Below are 16,848 nucleotides of genomic sequence, written 5' to 3' on the forward strand. Positions count from 1 at the left end.
ACCCATGGCAATTATGGTGCTGGCGCATGAGCTCTATGCTGCCACATAATGCACAACCCTGCCTTACTAGCAGAGTTGGGTGTGGTCTGCAATTCCAAATGATTCAGCTTTCTAAGAAACTTAACTCGGATTGAGTTGTCAGTATTTTCTAGTATACACATGCAAACCATATAATTATACAAAGTCTGCACATGTCAAACTAAGAAGTTGCCACTGTTTCACAAAATCTCCCATGAAGAAACAGAAGTTTGCAAAGACGAAACCTGGTTTTTGTTCACAGCAATGGTTTAATGGAAAGACTTAATCAGCATCAGGAAATATTGAACTGATGAAGAGCAATTTTTAGGACTTGATATTTACCACACCTACCAGTTAAGACAGTAGGCTTGACCTCCATTTTCATTATTGATTTCAGGTCAACTATCTGAGGTTTGTTAAACATTCAAAAGACACACATTTCCATAAAATGGCTCAAACTACTACTGCAATTAAAGGAGTGCACTGGTTAAAGACAGGTGACAATAACCCTTTTGCTACTGAATGCCTAAGTTTATATAGTTTTCAGTAGTTTAGATCAGTCTAATCACACCAGTCAAAGAGCACTTTAAGATGATTTTTTGACAAAGATCAGAGCTTCTCAGAAATGCCTCAATATCCTGTGGTACAAGGCAAGTGGTATTTCTTTACCCCGAACACCTAAAGCTATTTAATCTAAATGTATCAATAATAGTATAAAGTTAAGAAACGTGGAAGTTAAATTTGCATTAAACAGCAATGTGCTTTAAAATACCTAGACACCACTTGAATCCTAGTCAATTTCCACAACATAAGGTTGGCACCAAGTTACTGGGAAGCTTCTGATCCGTTTAGCATAGGATCCATTCCAAGAAAATAAAACATCTTAACCACTTGGTATGAAGCTCTAAAACAATCATTGTTGCATAAGAGCAGGATCACTTTAAATATATTGGTCTAATACATTTACAACCAGGAGTTGTTTAAAATAAAGGATAGGTTTGCTAAATAAAATAAAAACTCCACTTTCATAGAGTGGATTTTCCCTCCCCGGGGTCTAAGTTAGAGTTTACTTCTAAATCCTCTACTCAGCAGTCATGGAACAGGAAACGAGTCTTTTGTGCTGCGTGCACTCAAAATATAATCAGGAAGATATTTCAAAGCACTGACTTCCATGTGACCAGCCAGGGAAAGATCTTCATTTCATATGCCACTAGGATGCATACAGTTGCTTCTTTGTGGTGTGAGTCAAATCCACAGCCCAAAATTTGCAACCATAACTCGGCTACATACAGCTTTAAAGTGAAGTTTGGAAGAGGCAGATGAATCGGCCACATAAATGCAGTAGATTGCAGTCAGTACAAATGTGCGATGATCAGCAAAAAGGTAACTCTTCAAACAGTCCAGGTTTTTCACATCTAGAAATGCAATCCAGAATTGTTACATTAGAACAGAAGCTACACAAAACACACAAATCTTTTTTTCAAATGCACCTGTCTTATTAGATTCAATTACTGGAAACAATAATATTGCTGGAATTGTGCAACTACACCCATGATATTCATGGAAGGTTAAACACACTATCAGCAGATCCTGGTTGTGGGCTATGTATTTTGCAATGTACATTCCTGAAGCAATTGACCTGGATAAGGGTTCATAGACCAGTGCAACTGTTAGTCTATGCCTACACAATGCCATCATGTGCACATTAAACTTTCCCCTCTCCCTTCAAACATGCCATGTGGCTAACAGAAGATAAACCTATAGAAACTCCAGAGCAAGGAAATTCCCTCGTCTGAAGGTCAATGTGGGCGAACTGTTACAGAGCAACTGAGTAGTGACACCCAGGACTGCAGGTTGTCATCACATTACCCATTCCATCACAAGGGAGAGTATCCAGTTTCGAGAATATGACCACCTCAGATTTCATCACAAAAAATCTAAACTGTAGGTTGGCCAAATATACAACTTTAAAAACTAGTCCAAGTCGTGCTTAAAGATCCAAAGAACACAGGGCAAAATTATTGGGTTACAATAATGATTCATATTTCAAGGAACCAGGGATGGTAATGTTTGAGCCCTCAAGTTTTTAGGAATTTGGGCTGCTTGAAACCTTGGAGGTGAATAAACAGGCTTATCAAAGGAAAGATGTTAAAGACTCTTGCTAAAATGAGAACTGGCAACTGAATGGTTACCTGTAGAGGATTCTGATATAGCCATTTATCTCTCTCTCCATTCAGCTTCATGCATGCAAAGAGGTCACACACTGTAGGAAGGCCATAGTCCTGGAATAAAAGGCAGATTTCTCATTAAGCTGCACCTAGTGTGGACCACCATGCTAATCCTGTATTTTTGAACATGCAACAAGTGCTGCTAAAAAGTAGTCTTAAAATGCTAAGACTGCTCACCAAAGACTTTCAATAGGTGCTATTAAAAAAAAATGTAATGCTAAAGGAGCCAGCGACAGTTGAGTGTTAATACATACATGTGCCTTCTTGCGTTGCAGCCATTTGTCTTCTGCAGGAGGCTGACTGGAAGAGTCTGTGTTCGCTGAAGACAACACCCAGCTGTTTACATTAAGAGGGAGGTGGAATGGTTCTAGAAACTCCAGAAGAGAACTCTTGCAACTCACTTCTGCTTTCTCCCTGCTTGCTTTGTCCTCTGCACCCAATGCTATGGCCTCTGGTTTGGCTAGCCAGGCTGATAATGGGGTTTCAAGAAATTCTTTCAGTGGTTTTAGAATATCGGGACTGTCCTGTTCAGTTGCAGAAGGGACCGGTTCCTCCCCCAGCTGCTGAGAAGGATAGAGCCAGATGTTATGGGGAGGCTTAGCTTCACCAGGCTCAATGATGGAGCTAGGTGTCTGTCCTATTGGCACCCCATTTTTATCCTTGCCTTCCTTCCGAAGAAGCCACTTGCACAGAGCTTCCTTCTCACAGTTTCCATCGCACACACACTCTGAAAAGCTAGAACATGGCTCATTGGCTCTGCATACATCTTCGACTTTGAAAGAGGGCTGCAGAAGCCAGGCATCATTGGTGGACGATTTCTTCCCTTCCAGGTGCTCACCAAGGCACCTGAGATTGCCAAGGTTTTCTATTTCTATACCTTTGGCCTGGATGCCACAACAATTGTTGCAGGAATCGGCTTTGGGGAGCCAATCGCTGATACTGTATTCCTCCCTAAAGGGCTTAAACACACATTCCCACTTCTCCAAGGCATTCATGTTTTCCGATTCGGAAGGTGTAAGTAGCCAGTCGGAAAGATCCATCTCTTCTTGCTCCAGGAGCTCCAACTCATCTATCTTTTCAATGGAAAAAGAGGAACTAACTGTGGAGGTGGAACTTTTGCGCCGGCGTGAATCCATTTTCTCAGGAGATCCTTCTTGTTGGTTCTGCAGGAGCCAATTCTCCAAGTTTCTCAGATTTCCCCAGGCTTGCTCCAAGTAACACATTTTGGGAGACTTTAAATCCTGACAAACAAAATCGATACCAAAGGTTAAAAACTTCCAGGAAAGAGTTCCATTAACATGATACCATTTGCACCTTGGTGTAATACAGAAAATGTAAAATGAGACATCCCACCAGTTCTAAAACCTACTCTTTCCCAAGTACTGTAATCAATTAGAATACTTTACCTGGTTGGTCTCTGGTGAATGTGTTTTCAAGAGCCAGTCTTCGTAGTTCTTGCTAGGAACATGTGGACCACAGCAGGCAGTGTCAGGTTTACTTCCAAGAAGCCAGTCAGAGAGTGGGCATTCCACAGTTCCATAAGAAGGCTTCTGCTAACATCACAACAGCAAACTTATTGTTACACATTCAGTTCTGGTTAGAGATCACCAGGAAAAAACTACCACCACCCCAAGGAACAACCAAACCATCACTGGAGCCTGACAGATTTATGAAGGGAATCTTTCAATATTTGAGCAGGAAACACTTTTGGAATCAGATTTGTTGTGAATTTGCACAGCATGCTCAGTTTAGACCTATTATCAAGTGCCCTAATTAGTGTGTCGTAGCATGATAGCTATTCACATGAAATACATACAGAGTTCTAAATATTGTAGCAACTCCCTACAGATAAAAGGCATGCTCACTTACGGTGCATGCAAAATGTAATTGTCCTGAGAAGTTAGAATAGGGGTGGGCCTGCTGTCCAGATCCTGAACTTCCCCACCTCCTGCTAGCAACTTTGACATGTAGGCACAGCCACCCACCATCGCCATGAGCTCAAACCAGTTTTCAGGTAGTCTGAATTCAAACAGTGCCTGCACAAGCCCTGCTTTCGGCAAAAATCAGGAACTCTGGAGTTGTAGCCATTCCCAGCAAGGCTTCCATGTGGCACAAAGTTGGAATGGCACTGAATGCAAGTCCCACTTGCTAAATGGCAATTTGAATTTTTTCTTTGCAACCACTTCCTTTACCTGCTCCACATCTGATGTCAGATGTGGGGCAGTTGAGCATGTGCTGGAAGAGGTTCCCTGTTCCTGGATTGTAAGGTCACAGAAAGCACACTTGGTCCTATACCTCTAATCAAGCCTTCTGTTAGTCTCTCAAATCACAGAGCCCACAATGAAATGCTGGTAGATGCTTCTGTTCTGCTGCTATCATGCAGGAAACAACTTTTAACTCTACCTGCTCAAGTTTGGCTGGCACAGGGCAGTTCTTCCCAGAAATCCATGGGGTGTAGTCTTCTTCATCATCAGAGGTTTGCTATTTTTAAATACACAGAAAACAAGTCAGAATTATGATAAACTTACTGGTTGTAACTTACATCTTACTGAGCTTGTCATTTTAAAACTCTGGAATTTTTCAAGCCAATAACATGTTGAAAACCACCAGAAAAAAATTATACCAAAGCAGGAGAGTTTTAAAAGCAGTTCAGGGAGGGAGGTCAGCTGTCCAATGTTTAAAGTCCACAGAGAAAGCAGCCTGCCTTTGCATGAATTTATGCAGCCCTTCAGGATTGTAGCTACTGATTATAGGCTTCCAAGTAGCAGATACATAGAACAGATCCCACACCCTTGAGGAAATCCTCTACTCACCATTGTTGAGATTGAGCCAAAAGATGTGATGGCCTCACGAAGGAATGGCATATTCGCCTCAAAGCTCAGGATGGAACTTTCTTCTGGTTGGAGAGTTAAATTGCCCAGTCTGTCAAAGGGGCGGGGTGGGGGAAAGAGAAAATATGCATCAAGCACTCAAGCTGAAAAAGCAAATGATCATGAACATTATTTTCCATAGCCCCAAAATGAAACCACTGATCATTAGATTAAAAAGTTGAGCAGATCCTGCTGAAAATGAGGCCTTTGTGAACTATTTTGAACTGTGCCAAGGATATTAGGCCTCTCAGGTTCTTACAAATTTGATCAACAAATCAAAAGCAAGACACATATAGGTCAGTCACTTTCCAAGGCCACAATGTTTAAATCTGTAGTTCAGTATTTTCAAGACACATAAGGGAATTGGAGAATTCTATTTTGCAGGAAGATAAATTGTATGCAATCTCATACCACTGATTATGGTGTGAAACACACCTTGTAATTCTAAGCCTGGCAGTAAGATGAATTCAACAGATTTGCTTACCTCTCCAAACATGCCGAAATTTGATTGGCAAGGTCGTTACTGTGAGGCTGCTCCAGCTGATGGATGAGGCAATTAAATTGTCCCAACAACTGTAAGAGACAAAGGACTATACGTGACTTCACTATGAACACCAAGAGCCAACTTCAGCAAGGCTCAATGTGCTCTTATGCCAATCACAATTAGCAAATACTCAAGGCTAAATTACTGTAGTTCTGAACCAAGAGTTTCAAGCATAAACTGAGCAAAGTGTACAGATTAGACCTTACCCAACAGAGTTGCTGGGCCTGCTGTTGCAAGGCCTCCTCTTTCAGCTGCTGAATGAGATCCACCTGCTCAAGCAACCAAACTTCACGACTGCGCAAGCATTCCAGGTGGCGGCTGATGCAGCTGTGAATTTGAGCTTTCACCTGCAAGATAAAAAAAAATGCTGGATTCGGTCACTGTTCTTATGACAAGTTCTATCTAAGCCACAAGTGTCAGAAGTAGAATCAACCAAAGCCCATTTAATATCATTGCTGTGCCAAATTGTTTGTACTTCATGCAGTGGTGGGCCCCTATTTCAACGTGGAAAGTTTCAAGAGATAGCTAGCACACAGTTGACCCTCCTCCAAGGCTCCCAACACTGCCACAAGATGGATTTATAGTATTCCTTCCTGGCATCAATGAGGAATGATGAAGTATTCAGGTATAGTAAAGCAGGAGGTGCTGCTACATATGTGATGCTTCAGTATACATGGAGCAGCATCAAGATGATAACCTCCAGAATAGGCTATGGGATTTTTTTATTTATTTCCTCCCCTTCCTGTCCCCCAAATACCTCTCTCCAGTTGTCTTTAACTTGCTGTTCAGCCTTGACTACTCCAGCAATTGCTGTCTCCAAGTCCTTCTTAGCCTGAAGGCACTTGACAAGGGGTTCCTTGCTGCTGGAGCTTGCACTTCTCTCCTGGGGTAGACTCATCCTTGACACTGCTAAAAAGAGAAACACAAAAAATAATGTGCCAATATGCCCCACTCAAACAAACAAAGGAGGATGAAATGGGCAACAGGCGATGCAATATTGTTTTCACTATTACAGATAACTTTGCCACCCAGCCAGCATATGCTACCACTTTGTGCCCAATGATTCTTGCAACCCAAGTCTGTCTTAATTGTGCTGTTAGTTTTTTCTTTCGCAGCCCCTGACTATGGTCCTACCTCTGCATTCTCAACAGATCAACACATCCAGCATTGCAACCCCTGGACAGTCAAACAGAATAACTCTTCGCACTGCTGCCAGATCTTGAGACTGAGAGCAGAGGTTTAGTGAACCAGGACTGGATGTGCGTTTGTTGGGTGGAAGCAGCAGCTGCACTATCCAGCTGGCTTCAGAGATGGCTCCTATCATCTATGCACACTCCTGCCTTGCTCACAACAAGTTTAACTAATGTTTATGACCACAGATTATAAATTCAAGTTGCACATAGACTTCCCAAAAACTCTAAAATATTCTTTCAGACACCCATGATACTAGCACATTCCTAGAGTCAAGTTACACGGCCAACAAACTCAAATATGTTTTACAGGTCTTCAGATTGTAAATGTTTTCCCCTATTAAAGCAAATCACCTGCACTTTCCAGAACCCAGCAGGGACCAGTTTTTCAATACTAGCCCCCTGTTCAATTCCACAAGGCCATATTCCATGCCCCTTGAAACATTTTTTTGTTCCATTTGGGTGATTAAAGCAGCAGTTCTATATTTACTTAGCAGTAAATTCCATTGTCTGCAATAGGCCATGCTTTTGAGGGAACGTGCATAGGATTGCACTCACCTTTTTTTCTTTTTTAGCTTTCAGCCCCATTACTTTTTATTTTATTACATTTTCATCCCTCTTTTCTTCCATCATTGAACCCAAGATGACACAGATATGGTTCCCAGCACACAGAACTAAAATTTAGTTCAGTTTAAGATGCCTCACAGACACGGGCATAGCCAAAGGGAGGCAGGGGCTGCCCCCTAATATCTTCTTTTTGAAGTACAGGTAGGTAGCCGTGTTGGTCTGCCATAGTCAAAACAAAATAAAAAATTTTAAAAAATCATTCCAGTAGCACCTTAGAGACCAACTAAGTTTGTTCTTGGTATGAGCTTTCGAGAACAAACAGTTGGTCTCTAAGGTGCTACTGGAAGGATTTTTTTATTTATTTCGTTTTTTTCTTTTTGAGGGGTTTTTACCCATGGTCTCCCCTAAAAAGCTCAACAACTCCCCTCCCCCAACAAAAATCCTGGCCATGTTCACAGCCAGTCTATGCTACTGGCATTCTTTTCAATGTAAATCCAGCAAAGAATTCAGACACCAGCTTTGAGAATAACAGGTGGCACTCGGCCAAGTTTTACTCAGTGAGTAGACTCACTGAACTTAACGAGCATGACTAAATTAGGTCCATTAATTTCAGTGGGTCTGTTCCAAGTAAAACTTAGCTGAATACCACCCAATGTCTCCTCCCCGTTGCAGGATTCAAACACCCCCCCCCCCGCCCTCCAACCTTGCTCCAAGTAGCCATCAGCGAAGCCTGTAAAGAAAACAGACTTCCAGCCCCTGCACCCCTGAGTGTGGAAACGAGAAGCAGCTTCTGTTAATATTAACCAGCACGCGAAATGAAACCAGGCAACCCCGGCAGCCCGGTGCTACGCTTATTCCCCCGCTAAGATCCAGGGGGCTTGCTGGCGTGTGCATTTTCAGAGCCGGGCGCATTCTCTGTTTTTCCTGGCATCGGCGCGGCCGGCCCTGTGCACATTTCTCCCGGAAGGGGGCTTGATCCCAATTGTGCATCCTTGGGACCATTTTGACTGCCTTGAGCTGCCCCTTCGCTTCCCTCCCGCCCTGCAATCCTGCATACCTTATGCACGGGTTTCTAGGGAGGACGAGAGCCGCTTCCTCCCGAGCCAGGGGCCGGCGCCTGCAGCACGAGATAAAGGTATCCGCCGGCGCAAGGCTGCTTTAAAGGCGCCTGCTTCACGGAGCGCATTCCGGGCCCGCCCCCGGCTCCTCCCCCGCTCCCTCCCTCGCCCACGTGGCCAGAGCCGCCACAGCTGGGACGGAGCCTTGCACGTCTTCGCGGAGGGAGGGAAGGAGGGAGAGAGGAAGCTTGAAAACTGCCCAGCAACTCTCGCGGGGAGGGAGCTCGATCCTTCCTGCAGATCGGGGGCGAAAGGCCAAATGCAAACGGAACCGAGAGGCACGTAGGCTTGTTCCAACGAGGGGGAAATCCGCCTCGTTAAAGAGGATCTGCCACAAGGCGCACATGCATGCCTTTTATAGATTGACGACTATTATTAATAATAAAATTTGTATAGCTCCCTATACCCGCAGGTCTCCGGGTGGTTGACAGGGCCATCTCTAAGATGGTTTGGGTGCAGCCAGAGCTATTGCCATATTCCAACGCTCCATGTGGAACCTAAGGCTTGGCTTAGGGGTTATTCTGCATGTTTCCTTTTATTTATACGGTACTGTACATTGCTTCTGCACAGTGTTTGAAATATGGGATCCAGCAAAGAGTGCAGAGAAGGCCAGCTCTCCTGAGACTGAGGAGATCCGGCACGAGAGTCAGGCCACAATGGCCACTGTTTGAAAATGATGCGAAAAACATTTCCTGCAAGCATGCCAAATATAGCCACATTGTTTCTCCACTAGAGATTCACAAATTTATTCACATGTCCCTTTTTAAATTATTAAACATTCATGCGCAAAAGTGTGTCTTCAAACTATATTGCTGGCCAAAGGAAAATACGGCCTTACATCTACGAATGTCCGAAATGTGAAGTAGTGCTTGCATGTGTGTGCTCGAAACATGGTTATCTAGGATGATGTTTAATGCAAAGATAAAGAAATTCAAAGATGGCAGGTGCCATCTTTTGGAAGCTTAGAAAGATACTGGTTTCAGTGTTAGAACTTCAGAAACTGCATATCAGGAAAGAAAAGTCTTAACATAGTGTTATAAGAATTATACGGGCTCTTGGATACCCCATAAGGGAAAAAGAGCAGATTTTGTTTACAATAATAGCTAAAGACTACTTGCTGCACACACATGCCTTCAACATACTGGAAGGTTATCCACTAGAGAGAGAGACACGCACAGAAATGTGGCGTTCTTAATTAGGTTTCAATCTTGAGACTACCCAAAGGTGTGCACTAAAAGAGGCCTGTTTCTTCAAGCTTTTGTTATGCCAAGTGCTTCAACAACGGCCCCCGGCCCCGGCCCCTCCAAAATGCAACCATTGGCCTGATCCTATATGCACATTTGAAAGGCACAAAGAACTTCCTTCCTCAAGGGCAAAACACATGCTTTGCATGCATGTAGAAAGTGCCTCGTTCAAGCCTGAAAGGATCTCAGGAAGCAAGGTTGAAAAATATTTCTGCAAGCATCCACTTTCAGAAGAGCCGGCATTGGCTAAGGGGGTGGGTGGGGCGTGTTGAGCTGCATCAGTTGCTGTTGGGACTATAACTTGCACACACACCCCAACCATTAGCCAGCTTGGCAGGGGCTAATGGAAGCTGAAGTCCAAGTGTCTAGGTTTCCTTCTACTGAGCTAGATGGATCTATGGTCCAGCTTGGTATGAGGCATCTTTAAATGTTGCAAGAGGATTAGGTGTCCAAACCAGCCTGGTAAGTGTGGCTATTAGAATTACCACCCAAGGACCAGTGGTACAAAATCGCACAGGGTGGAGTGCTCCTGTTCAGCCTTCCAGTCAGCTTGCCAGACCATTTTCCAGGGCACTCCATTCCCCACCAACAGCCAGCCAGCAATCCATGTGCACAGCAGAGTCAACCCTGAGGAAGCACACTCTCAAAAGATTCTCTGTATTTCTGCAAAGCTTGGCGGCCCCCCCCCCCCCGGAACCTTGCTCCCTGTGTAAGCAGTGCTGTTTTGACTATGGAAGACTCCATGTTTGGAAAAAGTTCATTTTTAGTATATATGGTAATAAATTCTTTTTACACTTATTCACACCTCTTTTCCTCCAAGAGCTAAAGGCAATATATGTAGTTCTACCCCAGCCACCCAATTCTATCATCTCAACCAGCCTACAAAGTTAGGCTGTGAGGGCACAAATTTTCCGAGGCCATCCAGTGAATGTTATTGCTGAGCACTTCAGACACAACAACACACCAGCCTTCTCTCAGATCAACAAGTGTAGCATACACCCAAAAATCAAATATAAACTATTAGCTCAACTTCCACCATTTGTACTTTTGCAGCCAACCCTGAGCATGTAAGTGGTTTATACCCCTTCTTATTTCTTTATTTTACTGCAGCAATGCTACAATGATCAAATGAAACAAATTAAAATGTTAAGCCAATTAAGGCTACAGATAATTCTTTTGTAAGTTTATCTGCTAAGCATTTGTGGGACAAACTACAAGCAGTTTTGTCAAATGTAGTCCTTATTACTCATAATCAGCATTTAAATAAACCTGCATTACTCAAGATTTTTTTTTCTTAAAATTGCTTATAAGTTGACAGTCCTTCTTGCCTGCTTAATGCAGGTGTTCAGTTAGATCATTCTAAGTTTAGTTTGTTTTGCCTGAAGAATCATACTAATACCCATCTGCCAGTTTAAACCACAAAATGTTGCAATATATCCCACTGTTATGCCCTACCTGACAAAGCTTACATAATTCAAGCACAGACATGTGTATAATGGAATTATTGCTTGTTTGGTACTACTTGAAAAACAAAATGTGTGTTTTTGGTAAGCAGCCTTGCGGATTAGATGTTCCAGCTGTTTGCCCTAAATCAAACCACTGTATGTTGCAGTAAACTTGAAAATCCATCCATGCAGTCCAATCCTGTACATACTTCCCCCAAAGTGTGCAGTGGGGTCTCCTCTGAAGTTGGCATAGAACTGAAGCCTTAATGGAACTTTATATTCCAAGCATTATCACCAGGTCTGAAACCATCATTATAACCCGGTCTCTCTCAGAGAAGAAGAAGAAGAAGAAGAAGAAGAAGAAGAAGAAGAAGAAGAAGAAGAAGAAGAAGAAGAAGAGTTTGGATTTGATATCCCGCTTTTCACTACCCGAAGGAGTCTCAAAGCGGCTAACATTCTCCTTTCCCTTCCTCCCCCACAACAAACACTCTGTGAGGTGAGTGGGGCTAAGACTTCAGAGAAGTGTGACTAGCCCAAGGTCACCCAGCAGCTGCATGTGGAGGAGTGGAGACACGAACCCGGTTCCCCAGATTACGAGTCTACCGCTCCTAACCACTACACCACACTGGCTCTTAGAGCTGATTCACACACACATTTACATCACTTCAAGCAGCAATTGGATGGCCATCTGTCATGTATGATTTAGTTGAGATTGCTGCGCTGCAAGGGGTTGAATTACCCTCAAGGTCCCAACTCTACAATGCTATGATCTCTCTGGCATCTGTAGGTGAGGAGATATCAGAGTTCTTGTGATATTTGACTTCAGATAGGGTTAGGGTTGACTTCAGTTGCTTTTATTTTGATTCTGTATTTTGTGGTTTTATATTCTGATTTCATCCTGTGAACCGCCCTGAGACCTGTGGGTATAGGGTGGTATAATAATAATAATAATAACAACAGCAGCAGCAGCAGCATGTACACACATATCACAAGCAGCATGCAGACTTTAATAATACAGTAGAAATGCTTCAGATTACCCACTCATCAGGACAAGGAAGCAGATATCCTACCCCAGCCACATCTCCCAAGTTTCTCCTATTCTAGGGTTGCCATACATCCAGAATTCCCAGACATAGCCAGAATACGGCAGTCGGAAACAGTGTCTGGGCAGAAATAGCTTGAGTGTCATATCTGGACACACAACAACCCATGCCAGAAGTCTACGTTTTGCCAAATTTCCTTAAAAATAGCTCAACAACTTTTGTGTCCAAATTTTCATCCTTTGAAATATGGCAACCCTATCTATTCCAAAACACCTCCCACATATGAACTCTTAAGCTACCTTGCCTTCTGAGAGCAGACGTATAGGTAAAAGTTAGTTCAAACAACCCTCTAGAAGGGAACTAGAAGATATTTTAGGTTCATTACAAGAGGAACTGCAACTCTTGCAACATTGTGTTCCTGTTTCACAGAATATATCATTTCTAAAGTAGGTTGTAGAAAGAAGCACTTACTGTATTAGCAAACCCTCCTATATTCTGGCATGGTGTTATGTTAGAGAAGCTAAATTTCCAGCATAGCTAAGTCCTCCCCATACCATCTACATGAGCACTAATAGTTAACCGAGTAGCTGCATACAACCACAAGGAATACTGTATGGATACAACTGCTTTACATACACCATTAAGTATCTCTGTATCAGATATTCCAGCAGCAACATCGTTTTACTAAACCTAATTAATGCTCTGTTCGCTTGAAACTAAAACCAAACACTACTTCCCATATAACTTTTTCCTACCAGGCTTCTTAAAAACAAAGAGCACAAGGCAAATAAAAACTATGGGTGGAATCCAACTTTGTGAGCTTGGACTGCCCCTCACGCAGTCTGGAGGATCCTCATGCAAAGACTTGTGGTGTTCATGAGGGGCTGGAGGAAGGAGGGGAAAGGAAAAAGACCAAGCCAACTTACCCACACATACAGTATTTATGTCAGTCACTTGGGGCCTACAAGGAAAGGGGGGAACTGCCCAGTGAACCTTATAGTCAAGAGGCTGTTTATAAGCTAAAGACATTCCCTGCTCCATACAACTTGCACACACCAGACAAAGCCTATCAAAACAAAATGAAGTTAACACTGACATTCTTGACAACTAACACTGATAGTATTTTCCAAGGTTGTAACTAGGAAGAAGAGTTTGAAGAAGAGTTTGAATTTGATATCCCGCTTTATCACTACCCGAAGGAGTCTCAAAGCGGCTAACAATCTCCTTTCCCTTCCTCCCCCACAACAAACACTCTGTGAGGTGAGTGGGGCTGAGAGACTTCAAAGAAGTGTGACCAGCCCAAGGTCACCCAGCAGCTGCATGTGGAGGAGCAGAGACGCGAACCCGGTTCACCAGATTACAAGTCTACCGCTCTTAACCACTACACCACACTGGCTCTGGAGTGTCCCCATCACAGCCAGTACATGCATGGGGTTATATCCTTACTGTGTGTGCAGTAATGGGGGGGGGGGGGGCTACATTTGAGATACAATGTGAAGTAAAATAAACACAACCACTTCATGTTACCTGGTGCTGCTCTAGGATTAGTTTAATAGAAGCACAATCCTCTGTGTGGTTTTCCAACAAATCATTTTGAAGGGACTACAAGCCCAATCCCACCTTCAAAACATGTGGTGCCTGAAAGGTTTTGTGGTCACACTTGTTGCATGCTCATAAACACAAGATTATATTCTTACAGAATCATCAAGTCACCTACTTTATGACTTGCCAGTTTTCCATTGTTTATGTCTTTCCATTAAAAAGAGACCAAAGGAAAAAAACAACTTTGTTCTATTTTGACTACCTTTCCTCTTAATCCAATACAAGAGAGAAAAACATAAAACACATGCAAATAACAGCTGCAGCATAAAGCCTCAGGAATTTCCCCTAAAAACCCAGAGGCTTCTACAAAAAGCCACTTGCCCATGTCTCAACAACAGGGCTCAACTTTTAATAAACATATATCACTGAAACCCAGTATACTTCCTTTTACCCCCAACACAGAACATTGGTGGGAAGAAACAAGACATGTTGAAAATTAATTTGTTCTTGAATTATAGATGTATGGTTTTGTTGTTGTTTCACAAGAAACGAAATCTGCTGGAGCATATATTTTTAAGATGCAAACTCCGGAATGTGTGGTAAGTGGCTTTTATACCAAGACCAAGATCCAGAGACTCTTAAATGCATGCACTTCCCAATTTTCTACACGCATCACTTCCAGCATTATGACAAAGACTAGTCCCAATTCTAGCTTTTAGGAGAATAGTAGGCAATAGAGAAGGCTGCTGCTGAAAATAATTACTCCTAACTGCTGTGCAAGTGAAGCTTCCTGAGATGCACACAGGCCACTATGTCATCACTAAGGTGGAGCTGGGATTTCATAACTTCCTTGCCTAAATTTCCTTTACCTTGATATCAGGGTGAGAGAGTATTAAGCAGAGATGAATGTAAATGTCGTTTCAATTAAAGAAGATTTCTCTCCCTTTTCAAAGCCCAAGATAATCTTATATCCCACAACTCCATTTCCCTCTAGCTTTCAGCATGCAGACACTTAATCTCAAACATTTAAATAGCTCTTGCTGTCATGCAGTTCTACATTCTTGCTTCTTAGCAGGGGCTGAAAGTTCTCTCTGTGCCCCACAGCCCCAACTGTAGTGATAAGGATATTATTATTATTATTATTATTATTATTATTATTATTATTATACTCCGCCCATCTGGCGGGGTATACAGCCCTGCTGTATCTACCATGGCACTCACATCTGCAACCAAATTATTTTGAGAATACCAGAAGACAAGAATTGCACCAGCCAGTGTAACCTCAAAGCTTTCAGTAATGCACTTTGTGCAGAGAGACTGGTGCTGCAATCATACCACACAAGGAATTGCAAGGTGTGGCTGCACCTGCCAGGGAAGTTCTGGCCTTTTTGACAGGCAACCCCACCCACTCCATAACAACCGTACTAGACAACAATTGCACTGTGTAGCAACTTTCCCCTGTCCACATCAGCTACAGCTTGCCACAACTGCCTCTTAATTCCTAATATAAGTAACCAACCAGAGAAACACTTAACACTGGCTTGATCATGCCCAATGTTTGGATTTATATATAAAAGGCAGAGGTCATGATTCCACTCTTCCTATGTGGTACAAGGCATCATAATTCCAATTTTGCTGATGTGGTGAGGCTAGACTGAGGGGTAAGGATAGCTGTATATTCAAAATCATGTATCGAGGTGGGCTGAAGGTAGATTGAAATTTGGGCAATTCGTGGTAGACTTGCAAGAGTTTGACTCTCATACTATTTAACAATGGCAGCAGCAAAGCTCCCATCCAATCCTCAATTAGATGGCTAAAATGAAGAAAACCAGGTGGAGATTGCTATGAACCCAGTTCTGCTACTGAAAACCAACAGCCTTGTCATTCCTCAATTCTAAATATATAATTTCCCATCCTGTCCCCCCACAATGTTCCAGTTGCTGGATCAAGCAAAAACAACAACAAAGGAAATCCTGTAAGACATACTGTAGGTTTGCCCAGCATTGTTTAAGAGCATCAATACTGTGTAGCCAATTTATGAATCCAGACCCTCTCGCAGGAACCAGCACCTGGGAGACCCAGGTTCAAATCCCCCACTTGGGTTATGAAATTCACTGGGTGACTTTGGGCCACTTGCTGCCTCGCCTACCTCACAGGGTTGTTGTCAATGCTTTTTTAAAAGGAAAAATATGGTACTGGTACTGACCATGTTGTTACAGTAAGTGCCACACTTTTAAGATGATTTGTTGGGGGAGGTACTGCGTACCCTTGAATACTCCCAGAAAAAGCACTGGTTGTCGTTGGGGTTAGATGAGCAGAATGGGGGACAGCTCCATGCATTTTGAGCTGCTTGGGCTATGAATGCGATCGATAAATGGCATTAATAAACAGGTGAGAATGTGAGCCACCCTCGCCACGGGTTTTCTTAGGCCCCCAGCGACACCCAAAACATTTTTATTTTATTTTTTTTGGCAAGGGGAGGGGCTTACATTCAATCCCCAACCGCAGAAATACCAGACATTTTCAGCATAAGGAAGCAACGCAGAGCCTAAGCGTTACATTTCACGGGGAACGCCAGGAAAGATTGACACGCGTTGGACTCTTCCCACGTGCCGTTACGTAACCGGCTCCTGGGACGGAAAGCGGGGGGCAATATAGGTCAATGCGAGCCTCTTCCCCCCCCCCACCTCCCTCAACACTCTCATGCCGGACAGCGGCCGAGGCCCTTCCTCCCAACCCGCGGCTCCCACCTTCTGACTCACCGGGTCAACCTGCAGGCAGCGGCCGGCTCAAAGGCGAAAATCCCCGACGAACCGACTTTTCCCCTCAAGGAGCTCAGGCCGGAAAAGAGAGTTCGCGGGGTGGAGCGGGGGCAAGGTATCGCGAGATTTACGCGGAGGCCCGGCGCCTTTGGGTGACGGTATTCGGCCGCCCCCTCCCGTTGGTTAGCGGCACCAACGGAAGCGCCCGGGAGAAAGAGAGGCATGCGCACTCGCGCCTCCAGAAGCCGATGCCCGGACTAAATTGTGGGCGACGCCG

General features: G+C 43.6%; 1 protein-coding gene across 2 annotated transcripts; it reads right to left on the minus strand.

The window, feature by feature from the left end:
- Nucleotides 1-267: 267 nt before the first annotated feature.
- On the minus strand, nucleotides 268-16,702 carry NCOA4 (nuclear receptor coactivator 4). 2 transcript variants are annotated; one of them, XM_033148788.1, is made up of 10 exons: nucleotides 16,572-16,702; nucleotides 6,418-6,569; nucleotides 5,867-6,007; nucleotides 5,601-5,689; nucleotides 5,060-5,168; nucleotides 4,650-4,727; nucleotides 3,653-3,796; nucleotides 2,501-3,487; nucleotides 2,211-2,300; nucleotides 268-1,433 (listed from the first exon to the last, which is right to left on the minus strand). In XM_033148788.1, exons 2-10 carry the CDS (start codon nucleotides 6,556-6,558, stop codon nucleotides 1,428-1,430), a joined length of 1,785 nt encoding a protein of 594 aa, XP_033004679.1. In that variant the 5' UTR covers nucleotides 6,559-6,569; nucleotides 16,572-16,702; the 3' UTR covers nucleotides 268-1,427. The 2 variants fall into 2 exon arrangements, with proteins under 2 accessions (XP_033004679.1, XP_033004678.1); XM_033148787.1 differs by having other exon boundaries at nucleotides 3,653-3,799.
- Nucleotides 16,703-16,848: the final 146 nt, after the last annotated feature.

This window comes from Lacerta agilis, chromosome 5 (genome assembly GCF_009819535.1).
Source record: "Lacerta agilis isolate rLacAgi1 chromosome 5, rLacAgi1.pri, whole genome shotgun sequence".
NCBI lineage: Eukaryota > Metazoa > Chordata > Lepidosauria > Squamata > Lacertidae > Lacerta > Lacerta agilis.